This window comes from Leptosomus discolor, chromosome Z (assembly GCF_034619465.1).
Source record: "Leptosomus discolor isolate bLepDis1 chromosome Z, bLepDis1.hap2, whole genome shotgun sequence".
NCBI classification, from domain to species: domain Eukaryota; kingdom Metazoa; phylum Chordata; class Aves; order Leptosomiformes; family Leptosomidae; genus Leptosomus; species Leptosomus discolor.
In genome coordinates this window covers 48,759,848-48,778,544 of record NC_141419.1, presented here as the reverse complement: position 1 = coordinate 48,778,544, position 18,697 = coordinate 48,759,848, and the positions used below count along the sequence as shown (strand labels likewise).

Genomic DNA, 18,697 nt, shown 5'->3' with positions numbered 1-18,697 from the left:
CCGGCCCCTGGTGAGGCGCGGAGGGACCCCGCTGCAGCCCCGGCGCCGGGGCGGGCTCGGCCCCGCCGCGCATGCGCGCACGGCGGCAGGCGGTGCTGTACGGCGGGGAGCCGCACTGGCAGTGGGGGCGGAGAGGCTGGCGGAGCCCGCCGGGGCTCGGTGGGTGGGAGCGGGGAGGGCCGGGCGCGGCGCGGCGGGGCGGGTGACAGTGCCTGGGGGCGCCGTAGCTGAGCCCCCGCCGCAGGTCCGCAGGGCTCGCTGCTGTGGGCCGCTGCGGCCGGTGGGCTGGCAGCGGGGCCTGCGCGGCGCCCCGATCTCCTCTACCGGAGCGCAGGGAGGAGCCGGGAAGGCGGAGGAGATGAGCGGCGCCGCGCTGCTTCCAGGCGGTGACCGAGAGCGCCCCGAACACTAATGCAGAAAATCAATAAGAACGTGGTCCTGGCGCTCCTTTCTCTGACCAGCCTGGTTTTCCTCCTCTTCCAGCTATACTATTACAAGTTCTACCTATCGCAGAAGGTAAGAGAGAACTGTCCTGCACAGGCTTGCGCTTGTGGAATAGCCCAGTGTAGTGCCTGCTCTCTGCAGAGTCCTTTAGCAGCATTAGTGCCGCCCCCAAACTTCCCTTACATGGCTAGCGATTCCTGTAGTATTGAATGAAGCGGGTAGGTAGCCCGAGTAAGTTTCTGGTGGCAGGGGTACAACCAGATTTTAGTTGTCAGACTGACATTCAAGTCATTACGTCAGCCAGAGGGATCCCATTAATTCTAAAATGGGGTGCCGTTTGCTGTTCTCAGCTGCAGGTTTGAGCCACCAAGGCTGTCAATCTTCACAGCCTTCCCACTCTTGTTTTTAAGTGAGTTTTATTGAAAGTGAAGTCGAACCAGACACTATCTTAGGGCTTTTCTAAGGAAACAAGGGAAGCAGCATTTATTGGTTGCATGTTTTTCGACAGTGGTGTTTTTAAAAGAAAACACAGCTTTTTTCTGCAGTTGTCTTAGTGCTTTGCGATTCAGTGTTCACAATTTTCTAGGGATTCTAGATTAAATCGTGCTTTTATACCACCCATGGAATGTTTAGCTGAGTGTAACTTCCTGTAATGGAAAAAGAGGTAAATGTTACTATAAATACTCTTTTTTTTGGTGGCTTCATAGTTTACAGTTGCAATGCAGGTTCAACAAAGGAAATAATTGTATTTTTACAGAAGAACCACATAGGTGTAATTTTTCCTGAGTTTGTTTTATTTTGTTGAGGACATTCTTAAGAAATGCAGGCAGGCTTAGTGCTAGGTGGTACGACAACCTTTGACTTATTTCTTTTAGTTTCTGATTGTAAATAACAGGGCTGTGAATGAGAAATTCTTCAGACTTCTGAAAAGCTGAAAGCAGAGCCACTAACCGCCTTGGCTTTATCATATGAGTATACTCTCTTTCAAATTCAGTTCTCTAGAATTACATCTGGAAAGACTGAGGCATAGTCCTGCTGTCATTCCCCCAGTGGTATTTGCCTAACAGTGTTTGTGTTTGTCATCTTCCTATTTTACATTTGCTGGCATATTGACTTAGACGCATGAGGCCTGATCATACGATCCTTGCACGTCTGGAAGTCTCCAAGGCTTGTGTTGTCCTTCTAAATACACTAAGCCAGAGCAGTTGTTTGTGATTTCACATTCAGTACTGTAGTTGCGCTAACTGGATAAATGCCCCTAAATGTCCTGCTAAAAAATTCTAAGCAGGGATTTAACTGAATTTACATTTTTGTTCCTTTTCTCCCCCCCCCCCCCCCCCCCCCTTTGGTTTTGGTAGAATGGAGCAGTTTTTTCCAAAGTCAGAGGAAGCCAGTCGGGCCAAGACAGCGCTAGATGGGTATGTACAACATTGGTTCATACAGGTCTTTTGCAAGTCTCAGAGAACTCACACCGAATTGCAAACTTAAGAGTCCAATTCTGTTCGCTCTTCACCGGCGATTTTGTAGTATTAAGGACTAAGGGATACTTTCTTCAGTAAGTATGGTTACAAAGTGTTTCAAAACATCAGTTTAAAATGAAATTGAGAAACGGTTACAGCTTAGCAGCTTTTGCCTGTTCGGTGGGTAGCGGTGTTGTTACTGTTTTAAGAAGCAAAACTCACTCTTTCTGATACAGAAGTTTTGATCCAGGCTTTTGTGTTCTTGCAAAATGAGTATTGGAAAGATTGGTTATTTGACATGCAGCTTATCTGATAGTCAGTAGCATGGTAAAAAAGTTGGCTGCAGGTCTCAGGTCACTGAATACCCTTTTGCTTGCTCCACTTGTTTAACCTGCTGCTCAACATTTTCTGTTACTTGCTTATGCTGAGTCATAAAGCTCTTCACAATCAGGAGAAGTGTTACATTTCAGCATTCACCGGTTGCTGTATTCGTGTTCAGGAGAAGTGTTAGGAGTGCCGTTAGATACTTGAAATGGGGACACTTTTTGTTGTGTCTTGCTTAAGGTTTGCAGGATTGAGTGCAGCCAAAACGTCATGTTGGCCTCAGGAAATCGGAAGCTCAGTTATGGTATTTGTAGTTAGCATTTGTTTGGAAACACTTTTACAGAAGTCTTTTGTTAACAGATATCCCAGTGGAAAAACAGCATTGATGGTTAAGGAGAACGATGTGCTGGGAGCTGGCTGTTTTGCTTTGGATGCGATATGCTAATGTTGCTAGTTAGCAAAATAGCCATTTAAATGCCTTGTTTCTGCTGAGCGAGAGGAAAGGCGCTCTGGTTAAGAGCTGTTGTTGGGAGTGATCCAAACCAACTGCTCTGTGGATTGCTTGCTCTCACCAGGAATGTCTCACTATTCTTGGAGGTGGCACCCCTTGGAACTACCTACTAGGTGTTAGGTGACATGATCACACTGAGCTTCCAGTCTGTCAGCCTGTGGACCGAGTTCTTACTAAGCTTTAACTTCACCTTACGAGATCATTAGTAACAAAGCAGAACACTCCATGATCCTGCCAGGAACCTGTTGCACTCTAAGCTTTCTTCAGAGTCCCTGCGTGATGAGTCCCAAATGCTGTGTTCAAGTGTGCTACCCTTAGCGGCCTGACATCATTGCCATCTCTTTCTACCAATTATTTTAAAATAGAGGCATCTGTTTCCCTGGAGAAGTGATGGGGGGGGGGATGTGTGTGTAAGCAGATTATTTTGCACCAATTTCCTTCCTGTTCATCAGTCAGATCTGCTAGTTTTAGTTACAGAAATAATGCTAGCACATCACTTGACTTTTAGCTCCATATAGCTGAGATCACTAACAGAGTGGCCTTGCTTCTGCCTGTACAGCACATGTCATGCTGCTGCCTAAATTCTGTTTGTTGATCCACATTCTGTCTTCGCATTTTTACTTCTCTCTGAAGCCAAAGCCCTGTGCCGGAATTGGAAGTTGGCCTGTGGAGCCTAATTGAACAAACTCAGCAGCTGGACAGGAGGAAGGTTAGAGCTTCAGTTAGAAAGCCAGGGTCAGTTTGCTGGGCAGGTAGCTTGGGCAGTAGGCCATTGTTTTCCCTTATCACACTTCTTCTAGAAACCTTGAAATGTAACAGACGTAAAGCTTGTCAGTGCTGTTCTAAGCAGGCTTTTTTTTTTTTCTGATTAGAAAAAGTACTTTAAGTCATTAAACTTAGCTTTTACAGTTAAATATATCAGCTACATTTTTAATAGCAGAGTGGCTATCACTCTTGTAAATGGCTTCTGTGTGCCATGGACATTTAAATGTACTCGATTAAAATTCTCCACAGAGAAGTTAATAAATCCTCTCATCAGGCACAGGACCTTCTTGCTACAGCTTTTAACCCCTTATGCAATGTTGCCATGGTTGAGTGCCCTGGTTACACTAGTATCCAAAGACTCATTTCCTACCTTCTCACTGAATCACCCTTCATGTACAGCAGGCATCATGCCTGAGGTTTGGGAGTGGGTCAAAAGACATGCTGAAGTCAAGGTATGAAGAGTGTCCATTGCTCTCACCTTGCCCACAGACTTCTTCAAAGGCAGTCGGTGTGATTACATGCAGTTTACCTTTGGCTGGCTTTCACAGTCACATGCTTGTCCTTCATGTGCTTGCATGCGAATTTCCAGGGGACTTGAATGTGACTTTTGCTCTAGAAGCTTCTTGGGGACTGTGATTAAGGTGACGAGAGTTACCTAGATCCTCCTTTTTGAAGATGGCATGAGTTTTGCCTTTTCTCAGACTTGAGGAACAGCTCACGACCTCCATGGCCTTTCAAGATGTTGCAGAGCAGCCTCGGAATGACATCAGCCAGCTCCCTAAGCACCCAAACATGCATCACATCTCATCCTATAATCTCTGATTTATTCAAGTGCTTTTCAACTCAATCTAGAGCTGGAAAGAATCTAGAGTTTAGCCCAGAGTCTGTTCTCAAGTCTTGCAGTCTAGACTTAAGAGTGCTTTAACTTGTAGAGAGTTCTAATTGAAGCTGAAAGGTTTTTACTCTAGTCTTAGAGGCCTGGAAAGCCTGAGAGCAGCCTGTTCTTCTGAAAGAGAAAATTTCTGTTTCCATAATTTTTAATGGAAATAAAGTACACACTGAGAAAATGTATTGGGAGATAAGATTTCTTTCTGTTAGTGGGGTTTCTTTTTTCCCCTTCTGTCAAAGAGTTTTAATGTATTAACCTTTGTACACTTAAAGACTGTGTTTCTGACTTAACATTTTATCCTCTGCCAAACAGCACGTGGTTAGGAAGTTCCTAGGCTTAATATCCAGGCACAATATACCAGTGTATTTGATCGATCCTTTGATTCTGGGACTGGTGGATAAGGACATTGAACAGATCAGAAGTTCTTCTGATGGCTCTAGTCCAGAATGCAAGTATTTTTGTGCTCCAAGAGACTTTACTACATTTGCACTACTGGACAAAACATGGAAACATGAAGTAGGTGCCCTTCCTTCAGTTGACATTTGTGTGTTGTAATGTGTTCAACTGTTCTATGATTTTGTGACATAATGCTTTCATGTTTGTATTAAGGCCTCTGAATTTGTCATGTGGAAATCTTGTAAAGGTATTGGTAGAGGAAGCATTTTTTTTTTAAAAGTAAAAGGTATCCAGGCACTGGCCTGGATGTGTTAAGGGTCATTTAAAGATAACTAAAACTGTTAGGGAGCTGTCTGCAATATTCATAAACACTTGTAGTAAGAGGCCATGCCAAAAAGAAAGTGGTCTGTTAGAAAGGAAGAAGGAAAACCTTAAGCTTGTAATATGGGTACAGCTATAATAAATCTAAAGTTTGGTATTTGTCAAGGAGGAAATGCAGGTATTGATGTGAGGAGGCTGGAAAGGTTATCATAGTCTGCTGGTTTACGTTTCTTTTAGTACATCCTTGTTCTTAACACTATTTTATTTTTGTGTATTGGTATATCTGCTTTTCTTTGGTGTTCTGAGTTTCTTAAATCGATGTGTTAAGTAGCATGTGATGAAGGACAAAATGGAATCCAAGATTATTTCATCAATTAAGTGTCATCTGGAAATATGTATTAATTAATTGATACAGACTGAAGATACCACTGACAAACAGCTTTTTTTCCTCTTTCTTTTATCTCCCCGCCCCCCCCTCCTCTCTTCCCCCCCCTCCTCTCTTCCCCCCCCTCCTCTCTTCCCCCCCCTCCTCTCTCCCCCCCCTCCTCTCTTCCCCCCCCCTCTCTTCCCCCCCCTCCTCTCTTCCCCCCCCTCCCTCCCTCTCTCCCCCCTCCCTCTCTCCCCCCCCTTTCTCTTTTCTTTTTTCTTTTTATTTTCCCCAAAAGCAGGAGACATTAAAATGGTCTGTGACTATTTTACTGAAAGCATACCACTCAAGTGCAGGGTGGTGGCACTCTGGGTCTGATCAGGCTGTTGTTTTACCCATAGCTGTAAAGGAATTAAAGAAACTGAGAATAAGGTTGTGTGGCAGCACACCAAGGTAAATCCATGTCCCCATTCCTTTGTGGCTCATTGATAATATAAAACAGTTCAACAGGGGGAAATTGAAAGGGCCTTCAGGTGCTGATTGGTTCTTTTCTTATCAGCCAGAATTTCATTCTGTTTCTCTATGGAAATATGAAACCCTGTTATCTAGTGCAACATTTGTTCTTTGGTGAGATTTAGACAAATATTTATTAGTGTATTAGTACACTATATACTATAAATATGTATTAGTATTATACACTATACAATAAATATGTATTAGCGGTACCATTATTCAAGGACTTAGGAACATGAGGTTCAGCACAAGAATAACTTTAGAGAACAGTTTGAGGATGCAGAGAAGGGTGCGATGGCAAGGAGCAAACTCAGTCCAAACGTGGCTTGCAACATTTATTTGTTGTTTTAATGAATAGTTAGGGGGACAAAATTTATGACAAGGAACTGCAGTGGTTGAAATTGCTTGTGACTGCTGATCTTTAGGGTCTTAGAAATTTTTGAGTAGTTTGATTAGAAAATGAAAATAGGGAATAGTGTCAGTTAATAATAAACATTTAGCATTTAATTTTGATTTCTTTAATCTTTAACTTCTTTCTTTCTCTCTCTTTCTGTCTCTCCCTCTCTCATTTTTAGGTGGGCTTTTTTAGAACTGCTGAGAAAATGGGGTTCCAATGGCTCAAGATTATAAACAAGGACCCCCGCTTGGATGGGATGGATGACCTGTCTGGGATTGAAATTCCTTTGCACTACATATTTAAGCTGGCATCTCATGCCATTCACCTGGTGGTCTTCTATGAGAGGAGTGGTAATTATCTCTGGCATGGTCCTCTGAGACTCAAGCAACATATGGACAGAAAGTTCGTGCCTTTCCGGAAACTCTACTTTGGTCGCTACCCTGGAGCATATGAAAAGTGGGTTCAAAACAGAGGAGGGAAAAAGCCATAATGGCACCTCCAAAATAACTTCTTTCTCCTGTATATAAAATTACTCTCTTTCCTGAGGTCAGGTTGTAAAACTTAGCTTATGTACAGTTCAGTCCCCAAAGTGCAGGTAATTTAAGGTATGAAGGTATATCCAGTTCTGTTTACCTGAAGACAAGAGCTTCCCACCTTTCATAAATTAAGAATTACATTTTAGAGGAAGTTGCTGCGTAGTCAGGTCAAAGTGGGCAGAAAGATGAGAGAAGTCAAAGAAGTCATGACTGAGGTTGAATGTACCAGAGGATCTTCTGCTAGAGTCAGTGGTTTACCATTAACGTATTTAAAAGTTTGAAATCTGTTGATAGCCATCTGTGCTATCAACACAGGGGTAAAGTAGAAGTGGCAAGAGATTTAGTATTAGCTGATAGATATTTGATGTTCTTTCTATAATGATATGAATCCAAAAGTAGAATTCACTGATATGGAACATTAAATGAAAAGGGGAGAAATCCATTCAGTAACAGTCCAAATAATCAATGTTAAATAACATGAATAAAGACAGGTGACGGTTGTACCACAAAGACATGTGCCAACCATTGCCTCTAACCCATGCTCTTAACATGCTGAGGGGACTAATTTCTTTCTTAAATGTTTAAATTGGTGGTATTATTTGTCCATAGTCTTATGCTTAAACTTTGCATTACATTGGTAAAGTTACTGTAAATGTCTGCATTTTCCTGCAGTTATTTCAGGAAACACAGATCGTAGCAAATCTTATCACTATTTTTGAAGCCAAGTACATACCACTAGGCTTTGAGAACAGTGTTCCTGTACGGTAAGTGCATATGCCGTAAATCAGAGAAAACCAGCCAAACATTCACAGGTCAAAATAAATCTGTTTAACTTTTTTTCCTTAAAATTGACACCATTCTTTTTTCCTTTTAAAGCATGGAATCTGTACCGGTTATGAGCCTAAACATTTGAAGTCGACTGTGTAAGCTGTTAAATACCACATATCATTCATTGTGAAGGCTGAACAGTTTTTACATTTTAAATGCAAATAGCCTCAAAGTACAGGGTAAAATTTGGTTCTTAAGTGCATCCCATACTTAGATAATTAAATAAATAGCCTGAATTTTCAAATACACTGAACAACAGCTCTGAACAAATTCAGTGCAAGTCATGAGACCGTAAAGGAGTTGGTGATCTGACAAACTAACTGTGGGCTTATACGCATAGAGTTTCTTTTTAAACAAAATTTTGACATGTCTGGGGAATTTGTTGAAGCTCTTGTTGCTCTTTTATAATCAGTTTTGGGTGTATTTGGACAGAGGAATCACTGACAGTAGTATGCATTAAGGTTTTAACCTGAGCTAGAGGAAAAAGTGGTTTGTAAAGGAGTTAAATGGGGTAATGTATCATCTTTCTTACCCTGCAGGCCAGAACTTCTGCTTGTTTCCATTGATGACTTAAAAGTTCAAATTCCAAAAAATCCATCCAGTTTTCTAGAGGAGATGTCACACTCTAGATTTCTTGAATGTAGGTACAGAGAAGCTCGAGCTTTCTTTCAGGTTAGTGGTAATCCAGGTAGTGTCTCTGAGATGTAATGTATGTTTTCACTGATTGACCCAAACCTACAACCAGTTCAGTATTTCTTACCTAGATGGGACTGTTCGCATGCATAAAGCTAAATAACAGCCTCCGCAACTCAATCCACAGAGTTTAGCAAGTGGTAACGGAACTCAAAAGAGGTAATCAACACCTCCATCGTTCTTACACATTGTTACTGTTAAATAGATTTCATGTAAATAAGACTAAGATCTTGTGTATCTTTGTGGTTGAAATTGTTTCTGAATAGCAATTTTCAAAGTTCTAAGTAATATTTCATTTTGTATTCTTTTGAATCATGCGCTGCATTTCCACGTTCCTAGCTTGGTTTATTTGATCGGGTATATTCATTCTGAAATGTCTTGATTTCGTTGCTTTTTGACAATGAAAGCTAATGTTTCCACCACTATTTAAAGCATTATTTTTAGAACATTGCTACCTGCTGTAGCGGCTAGTAGAACACTTTCTGCTGCAGTATGGGGAGCATTTTGTCCTAACTTGAAAAGGACCAAGATATAAAGTGGTCATGAGTTACTACAGCTAAGACTATGGAGTCAGAATTTGAGCCATCTCTGATTTCGTGGAAGGGGATAAAAAGAGGACACTAGAGGTTCCATTCTTCAGACATTTGAGGTCTTGGGGAAGGGACTTCTTGGAGAAGGGAAGACTATCCTTTTTCAGCCTAGTAGGCCGTAGCTCACCGTATGTGTAGCAGGAGGGCTACAATACCCAAGGGAACATGTGTGTTGTCACTTCACCTGTAAAGGACAGAGATTGTAAGAATGCTCCACTTGAGCTCTAAAGCCTCCAGGCAGTAATCACCGCAGGCAGAGAATATGTGCCTCAGAAGGTATATTGAACTTTGCTGGAGCTATAATATTGAAATAAGCAGGTGGCATCTGTTTTGAAAATAAGTATTCATTTCAACCATTTGTTGCCCAAGAGCTCTTAAAGAAATCAGTCGTGAAGCTGAGTTCCTGTGTTTAATTTGGTAATGTGTGCCCAGGCTGCTGTGTTGGTTTTGGCTTTACATTAACAGAAGACCTTGCCACAGCTGTAGCTGGAAGATGGGCTTGACTTTCTGTTCGCATTGTTTCAACTCTGTGGCAGAAGTTGTCAACATCCAGCTGTAACACGTGGTGGCGACAAATAAACTCATGTGCTGGAAGTGCTTCTGGTTCTGTCCCTGCCTTCCCCTGCCTGGAAGGGTGTTGACCTCAGCGTGTGCTGACTTAGTGTTTTTATGTGTTGTTACCGAGTGCTGAGAATCACTGTCTAATACATATATTCTTGTTCTATTTTACTGTGACTTTACATTCTGCTAGTTTGGAAAAACTGAAGGTTGATGTTTCAGAGATCAAATTTTAACTTGTCATTCTAGTGCATGTTCTCAAACTGAGCTGTATATGTGAAAACAGTGTTAGGTAAATTAGGTAAATTTCTAAAGGCCATTTTTTTCTTAGGACACTGAAAAATGAAAGGACAAGTTTGCTTTCTGACAGTAGCTTACTTATTCTTCCTTTGCCTTCCAGCTGTATCCTGACGATGCCTCTCTTGATGCAGTGGAGTTCAGAAAGAAAGCAAAATCCTTGCTCCATCTGGCTGCCCTGACACTGAATAAGTTAGGAGTAAAGTTCTGGCTGAGCAGTGGAACATGCCTTGGTAAAACATTTGTGTTATGTTGCATTTTTAAATCTCATCTGAAATTTTAAACATTTCATCTGCTATTGCTTGTGATGTCAGCTGAAGATAAATGTACCAGGTTGAAGGGTAACATGTGGCATGAGCTCTATTGAAATAGGCTTTTTGCTCCTGAAAAAATGCTTTTTTCTTTAGAGACCAGAGCCTTGGAGGTGCTAAGCAAATTTCCGGTGAGGCATTTAATGTTGCTAGCAATTATCTGTTGTGTTGATCACTGCTTAGAAAGTAATCAGCAGTTCCCTAAATTATATGTCTTGGAGTTTACTGAAAGGCTAGTTGGAAAACACAGTGATGGGTGCATATTTCTACCATCCATGCAGACTCTCACCTGATTTTTTTTTTTTTTCCCCGTGCAATTTGGTGCTTATAGCTGATTCTTACAATATAGTTTACATTTATTTATTTATTTATTTATTTATTTAAAACCACATTCTTTTAAGAAAATGTCAGCCTATTAGAGTAGGTACTGCAAGGTTTCAATTCTGTGGAAGATGGAAGTAGTATCTTATTACTGATGAAGATTATTTTATTATTGAAGTAGGTTGTGAAAACTCGTGTGTGTGGATGCACATTTGACTGGTATTTCTTTAGTCCTAGGGAATATAATTTTCTGAATGAACAGTTAATAAAAGCTGCTTTAATGAAACAGACAAAAGGATGTCCCATGTCTTGTCTTATTGTTTTGCAATGGTGATTGAAAGATGATTAACATCTCAGATACTATTTGAAATAATAGTTTCAAATTAAAAGCACAGCTGTAGCCCTGTAACTGTTCATTGCTGTTTAGTTTTGGGCCCAGATAAAGAATCTTTTTTCTTTAAAGACATTTACCTTCGAAAACTGAAGATATTTTATCTTTGAAAGAGAGAGTTACTGTTTTCTCTCTTATTCTTGGCTTTCTGGAAGGAAGAGCTGGCAGTAATATTTGTCATCTTCAATGTGGTTCATTTCATACCAGAGAAAGGCAGAGGTCTTGTTTATGGTCTCGTTCAAAGATCTCTGCCTGGTGGCCTTATGGCAGTTCATTTTTATGTTGCTTTTGTTCTAGTGATATTTTTCTCATGTTCCTGAATTAACTAGTTTGTTTTGTTTTGTTTTGTTTTGTTTTTCCCCCCTCAGGCTGGTATAGACAGTGCAATGTTATTCCTCACAGCAAAGATGTGGATTTGGGAATCTTTATAAGGGACTACAAAGCAGATATCATTCCAGCCTTTCAGAAAGCAGGGTTACCACTGAAGCACAAATTTGGCAAGGTATGTAGATAATGAACAATTTGCTTCGTGTGTCTTTCTGTAGGCTCGTAAGTTTGAGTACAGCTGCAGATCACTTACGTAGAAGTGGGTATCTGAAATCTCCTCAGCAGACATTTACTTGTTAAGGTTTTAACTAAACATATTATCTTGTTGGTTTTTCTGTGTTCTCTTTTACGGTGTGTGAGAAAATACCCTTCTGCATAGCTTCAGCCCTGTTTAGGGAATTTGAATTCCCCCTCAGAAAAAGTTTTTAGTGAGTTTTAAAGGGGTCTAATTGTGTCAGTGGTGTCAGCGAAACTTAAGAATAAAGGTAGAATTTAGTTTTTGAGATTGGATGGGCCTCATCATACAGGAGGCTTGGTGATGGCTCTGAGATTATCTGTAGCCCTGTATGTAAAACTAGCAGAAAGCAAAAGCTGGCTTGAGGTGGGCACTGGGCTTGTTCATTACTAGCTTATGTGCATTTTTTCTAGCTTTTTCAGAGTGTAGGCTGCAGAACAGTAAAGAAAAGCAGAATTACAGGAACATGAAGGTTCAGCCACAGTTCAAGTGACATATCATTACTGATGGCTAGTGCATGTTTTATCACAGAGGAAGTGTGTCAGATGAAGACACCTACTAATCACATGTTTATTCCCAGAGATGATTTTGCTAGTGGCAGAGGACAAGGAAATCCTGTTGAAGTTTTTGGGGCTAAAGGGAGGAAAGAGAAGGTAGTCCTACTGAGGTGCAGAAAATTTCCAATGTTCGCAAGGCATCCAGAAAAAAAAAAAAAAAAAAAAAGAAAGAAATTGCAGAGTGCAGTGTATTTTCTTCAGTTAGGATAGGAGTCACTCTCCATACCTCACCAAGATAAACTTGTTTTCTGAAACATGCTGACATTAGTAGCCTTTTATTTTTATGAATATATACAGTGTGTATTTTTGTCTTGCAGGTAGAAGACAGCTTGGAACTCTCTTTCCAGGGAGAACATGATGTGAAACTTGATATTTTTTTCTTCTATGAAGAGGATGACCACATATGGAATGGAGGAACTCAGGCTAAATCGGGCAAGAAATTTAAGTATGAACTGGATTTGTACCTCTGATAGGAAAGGAATTGAACAAGTTAGTGCTTAGTGTTGGCATTGTGTGTGTCGTTGCCTGGCAAAGTCTGTGCTCTTTGTGGGAAAGACAGTTATTAGAGAAGAATCAGCAGAGAGTTTGCACTTCGAGACCAGAGAAGTAGAAAGAGAACAGTGTTATACCTTATTAGAGAGGTGCTGGGCTTGTCAAATGTCAATTCTCTTGTGAAATTGAAAGCAATGCCGGCATGTTATATATCAAGCAGATCTTATCTGGACTGTGACAAGCTCTGAGTTAAATAGACAGCTAAGATGCGAAAGAAGACTGTAAAACTGTGTTTGTTGCACAAACTAATTTTGCAGTAAAATATGAATCCTTAGGCGTCTGTCTTGATGGTGGAGTGTTATAGCAGAGAGTCTCAACTGTCCTTGCAAAGTAACCTCCATAGTTTTGGATCTTGTAGTAATGATTTGGAATACTTTGTTTGCTGTAATGCTGTGACAGCAACACAGGTGAATCCTGCAGACTTGGTTCTCGTTCATGTTCTGAAAGTGGAATTTTGAGTACGATCCCACATTTGCTTCATGCCTTTCAGTATTAGATTAGCAAATAAGTACAACAGCCTCGTAATCTGCTTAGCAAACTGAATATAGGTTTTGATAATTAAATTTATTTCTTTCCATCACCCACCTTAACTCAGAAAGAGACGGTTGTAGACTAGTTGAAAACCTTGTTGAATTCTGTAGGAATTCATATTCTTTTGTATTTTGCCAGAACTGTATTTGCTTATGTTTAGCAATGGGAACTTAGTGAACACTGTCATCTAGAGGGTAATAATGTCTGAGTCCTTGTCTTAGTTATCTTTGTTCTGAAATGATAAACAAAGATTGTGGAAGATATTTTGATGACCAGAGTCAAAAGGCACACTTACAAATAGACTACGGGAAGAGCTCTTGGGATATTCCTACAGAAAATGTGCTATGTTGCAGAGTATTTAGAATACAGCAACAATTTCATAGTTTTCCAAAGCAGGCTTAATGTCTGTTTTTCCATGCAGGATTTTGGAGGATTTTGTGTGATGCATTCTGTGGAGGAGACTGACCAATAAATTTCTTCCCTTTTCTTTGAGCTAAGTTGCAATAGCTTTTTTCACGCCAGTGGAGTTGATATGCTTTTTCAAAATTCCATTGTAGCATCAGACCTTGGGTACTTGAGAGCTGTTTTTTTTCCCCCTTTGATATGACTGGTCCAACGAATGCAAATAGAAGGCAGATGTGAGTGAACCTGTACTATGCTCCAGCTCCTGTGTCCTAGGATATTACAGCTGTTTTGGAACTCCAGCTTTCATAAACCACTTTCCTGTTCTTGTAGCATAGAATTTATTTATGGTGGTAATTCTTTTCAAAGTTTACAAATGTGTCTTTCTAGTTCAAGAAGAACTAACTTGCTTAGACATAGTAGCGTAAAGAAGCCTATTAATTCTGAACTCGTGTTTCTTAGGCATAGTTTACTGTACTCAATCCATACAGAAAAGAAGCAAGAAAACTGCTTATTTACCATTAAAAAGGCCCTGAGCCCTGCAGAACATGGTGGATCAGAATGCTTAGCCAAATAATTCCAGATATGTATTATTCCAAATACCTTCTCAGAAAGAGAAAAGAAGATCGCAGCTTTTTAGCTGTAAGATGTCATGATTTAGCGTGCTTGATCTGAATGCCTGCAACACCAGCATGACCATCAATTTTGCTTAGTCTTCAGCCCTTTCAAAATTTTGGGGGAAGGTAAAGTGTCAGTCGAAAAAGAAGTGATTGCTTGATCATGCTGAATCCTAAATCCACTTGAACAATTTTAAAGGAATCTCACCAGCTGTTTATGTGGTATCAGAAGAGATACTGATTGCCACTAGGTCGTCACAGATGAGAGTGGGAGTTCTTATTGCAAGATATTTATGTTTTTAAAAATGAAGGGTAGAACTCATTTTCTTCAGAAAGCTAAATATTTGCACAGGCATACTTTCTATACATCTTGCTAAATAAAAGTATGAAAGTATTTCTCATTTAGTCTCTAAAATATTTTTCTGTTAGTCATCTTTAGTCTCTGCTTCCTTGGGGAGTTGGTTTCTAAACCTTAGAAGTCTGTCAATGGTTTGTGTTTTCATGCACTCTTCCTCAACATTGCAGAAACATGCAAGCATGTACATCCTCCTTGTCTTGGAGTTACAGCAATTGAGACCTCCTGTTTGTTTACAAAAGTAATGCTGGACAGTTGCATTCTTGAGCAGAGAATTATTTACAAAAACGTGAATCAAATCTATACTATATGCTTTAATCCTTAAAATGAGTTAATTCTGGAGGACTTTGTGTAAGCATAGAATCTTTTCAGTGCTTTTTTGTCCAAAGACTGGTAATACCAAAATTGGGATAGAAAATGATGAGCAGTGCATATGTACAAGAGTACATAGCTTTATCCCAGTCACTTGGAAGAGCAAATGATGAGCAAGGATTCCAGTAGTGTTAAGCATCACTGAAAGCTGCATTTTTTGTCAGTGAATGCGAACATTTGATTTTAATAACAGTTAAGTAATTCTTTTGGTGAAATTTCCAACTGACTTTTTAATTTGCAGATTAGTTTTTTTTTAAATACCCGTTTGTTCTCCTTAGAGTTATTAGTCAGAGTTCACTCTCTGGAGAATATAGTATTTCAGTGGTTTGCTCATAGCTTTTGCATAAGCACACCCACTGCAGTTCTGAGAGATGAGTGATTTTCTGGGTTAATAACAGCTAAATAGCTATTTGATCATTATAGATCCACTAGTAAAGTTTGTTTACCTTGTTTTCCCTTTGGTAGCTGGCATGTCTTTTGCTTTTTAGTTTAGTTTAGAGCTAATGAGTAGTCCTTGGATGTATATCCAAAAGTGCCTGATCACTTTTTTCCTCTCCCTCCATTTAAGGCGTAAAAGCAAGGTGGTTTTCTGATACGATATGAGCATTCGTTCAGAACTTAGAAATAAAATTAACTTTACCCTTAAAGGAACATATGGGATTTCTAGTTCATGCAAATGCATATATCTTTTTAACCTTTTTTCAAAAGTCCAAGTGAAAATTAATTTTAAGGTCACCTTTTTTCTGTGGAAGACTTCACAGCTTCTGAAATAGAAGAGATCCTCTGCTGGAATATTACTAGGCTTTGGTATTTACTTGTTTAACACATCGACTCTGACTCTGTGCTCCTATAGGATGTCATTTTGATCAAACTGTGAAATTTACCTGTGAACTTCCACTGATGTAAGCATAATTACAGATAGGGTTTATGTTGGCCCTTCTACAGAAAACAACAGGTACAGAACAAGGTCAATTTGGTAGAACAAATTATTTTTAAAAATTGAATGGGCTGAGAAGGTTTCAGAAGCTACAGGGTGGCTGCTGTGTCTTAATTCTCTGCAGCTGCTCCAAGTCTGTCACCATGTTTAAACATGAGACTGAAGGGGAATTGCAAGCTTTGTTTGGTAAGATTGAAGAAAGGTAAAAACTTGTTTTTAGAAAAGGCCTGACTCATAATAAAGTATTTAATGCTACATTTATCAAAAGCTCCCCTTCCAAATCACCTGTGTCACCCTCTTGCCACCCTTCTAAATGAGGTGACTGTTAAATCCAGTTTGTAAGTGGAAAAGTAGAGACAGGGACTAAGTGATTTCCTGTAGGTGGCAGAATGATACGGGAATAAGCAGCAAAAGAATTAGAAGTGCTCCTTCCTAAGAACATGTGGCCAATGTTAACCAGTTACTGTTGATAACACCCTTGTCCAGTATGTAAATAATATTTCATAGATAGGAAGTTATGAAATAAGAAAAAAATTGTTATAAATGTAACATGGCCACTCGCTTGCTTTTTCCACGAACTTATTTAGAGATGTATTTCAGTCTTCTGCCAGTGACTGTGTTCTTTTGTTGTGACACAGGTATCTCTTTCCAAAGTTTACTCTGTGTTGGACTGAATTTGTGGAACTGAAGGTACACGTGCCCTGTGAAACCCTTCAGTATGTTGAAGCCAACTATGGCCCTGACTGGAAGATTCCTGTGAAGATGTGGGACTGGAAGAGCTCGCCATCCAATGTGCAGTACAATGGTGTCTGGCCTGTTGATGAATGGGATGATGTCATTCAAATCTACTGACCACCTGACTGCTAATAGAGCATGCCTGCTATCCTTGAAACTGGCAGTTTGTAATCTATTTCCCAAAGACATCAAGATCTGTTCCTTTTATAACTTCTCATCTGTTTCCTAAGGAGACATTTACTTTTTTTCTGCTTAACAGGTTTTTTTTGTCACCATCATTATGCATTTTCCAGGTAGGAAAAGATTAAAGGCAACTGAAGAGAAGGGAAGCTGAAAAAACAGCTGTGCAAAGGGAATAGAGAAGAAATGTTGCAGTAAACTTATGTGCAGTTGACTATTTAAAGGTAGATGGGGGCTAGGTGGCTTAGACTTTTCCTGGGATCGTCAAAATATTCTGGGACTGTTTACTTCTCAAGAGAGGGACGGGATGGAAAAATCACAGAAAGTTCCTCTTTTTTCAGAGGAGATCCTGTGCATATTCAGCTTTTAAACACCAGAGTTATGAGTACCTCAAATGTGCTTGATTTGAGACTGCTATATCCCTGCGATATGCAACAGGTTGCTCCTGGGAGTGGAATGTTTCTATTACACAGAACCCGTGTGACCCAGCAGCTTTACATGTAGGAGGTATTCGGTAGTGGTGTAATAGTAAATGACTGGAAGAAGAAACTATCCATATTGGACATTTTCCAGTAACAGTTGTTTTTGTGAACTAATCACTGCATGCAATTATGACAAGGAATGTTATCTGGGTTTTATTTCTCTTTTTTAAGAACATGAAGGTTTATGCTGCAGGGATGTCTTTCCCATGGAAAAAATAAATATTCTGGTTTTGATGTCCCAAGTAGTGTGTTCTCCATGTAAAATTTTGGACTAGATTTTAGAAAATAGTAGCTATGCCTGCTTTCTTACAGGTAGAAATGGGGGTATTGATAGCTTTTTGTTTAACACAGGCTCACAGAACAGAGGTCTCAGAGAATCACAGCTCTTTTCTCTAAGTGTAAGCAGAAGCATGTACAAATACCAACTGTTCCATCAAATCTGCAGTAGCATAATTGCAAGTTAAGCATTGGTGTAACTTTAGGCTTTGAATGGGAAGAAGGTGGAAGCCTGACAACCGTCTCCTCCTGCTTCTGCTTGTGCTTTTGGTCAATGAAGTAAGCTTTCTTCAGTATTTTGGAGAGGGATAATAGCTTCTGTATGAGTGTGTGTGTCCAAGTTTGTTCCAGTCCTGCTGTGCAGGGAAGACAAGGGCACTAGAGCTGCTAGTGACTTACAGCTGTAATATACAGTACAGACTCAGGAGTACTTATGAACCTGTGTCAAGGTACTGAATGGAGCTCATGTTTACTTGCAACAAATCTGTATCCATTCTTTCCTTGCTGAAGCAGAAAGACTATCTAGGGGTGACAGCTTTTCCACCTTCCACTGGACAGAGGTAGGTTGAGTCTGTGGTTTGCATTCTGTTGATCTGTAGTTTTTGGCTGTGTATTCAACTGTGTACAGTTCCGGAGAGATGAAATAGCCACTGCCATGTGGCAGTTTTACTACTGTGTCATTCCAGGTACACTCTGGTATGTTTTTGTCCTGGAGTGTTGCTGCATGCTTTTTCTTGCCAATCCTCTCAGTTAAAGTGGTGTCCTGCCCCTCAAGCACTGGAGTAAATTACTCACCTTCTGGCAATAACTTGTCAGGCTGGCTCTTCAGTTGGTATGGTAACTGTGCTAGCTTTGCCTAATTAAGAAGAGAGAGATAGAAAATCCTGCTGATGCCATTTACTCAGTAAAGTAAACATTACGTCATAAGGGATAATTTCTCAGGTAGAATTTTTTATATTTTTTCCTTAAAATGAAAAAGCCAATGCCCTTATGTTTTTGTGTTCAGAACTCTGTGTCGTGAACTTGTTTAATAATGTACAATAAGCCTGTAAGTTTTTTGAATGTGATAGATGTTTAAGAGTGAAAGAAAAGGTACTATCAGAAAATAATAACCATGTCAAATTTTTGACTTTGTATTTGTAGATGGAATGACTAATGGAAAAAAATGCATATCCATGCAAGGGATGATGTCTTAAATAGTTGATTTTACCTGTAAGTTATTCTTCA

General features: G+C 40.0%; 1 protein-coding gene across 2 annotated transcripts; it reads left to right on the top strand.

The window, feature by feature from the left end:
* The first annotated feature begins 411 nt into the window (after positions 1 to 411).
* FKTN (fukutin) lies at positions 412 to 16,999 on the top strand. Of its 2 annotated transcripts, none has more exons than XM_086479228.1 (9): positions 412 to 516; positions 1,803 to 1,862; positions 4,706 to 4,909; positions 6,566 to 6,843; positions 8,291 to 8,423; positions 9,993 to 10,122; positions 11,281 to 11,414; positions 12,349 to 12,476; positions 16,436 to 16,999. In XM_086479228.1, exons 1-9 carry the CDS (start codon positions 412 to 414, stop codon positions 16,647 to 16,649), a joined length of 1,386 nt encoding a protein of 461 aa, XP_086335354.1. In that variant the 3' UTR covers positions 16,650 to 16,999. The 2 variants fall into 2 exon arrangements, with proteins under 2 accessions (XP_086335354.1, XP_086335356.1); XM_086479230.1 differs by having other exon boundaries at positions 12,349 to 12,500; positions 16,429 to 16,494.
* The last annotated feature ends 1,698 nt before the right edge of the window (positions 17,000 to 18,697 follow it).

What these genes read in the sequence shown, in the direction of transcription:
- FKTN (XM_086479228.1), top strand. Translation starts at nt 412, where the DNA reads ATGCAGAAAATCAATAAGAACGTGGTCCTGGCGCTCCTTTCTCTGACC. An exon ending in GAGCAGTGGAACATGCCTTG is followed by an intron (nt 10,123 to 11,280) that starts GTAAAACATTTG and finishes TTCCCCCCTCAG; the next exon opens with GCTGGTATAGACAGTGCAAT. An exon ending in AAATCGGGCAAGAAATTTAA is followed by an intron (nt 12,477 to 16,435) that starts GTATGAACTGGA and finishes GTTGTGACACAG; the next exon opens with GTATCTCTTTCCAAAGTTTA.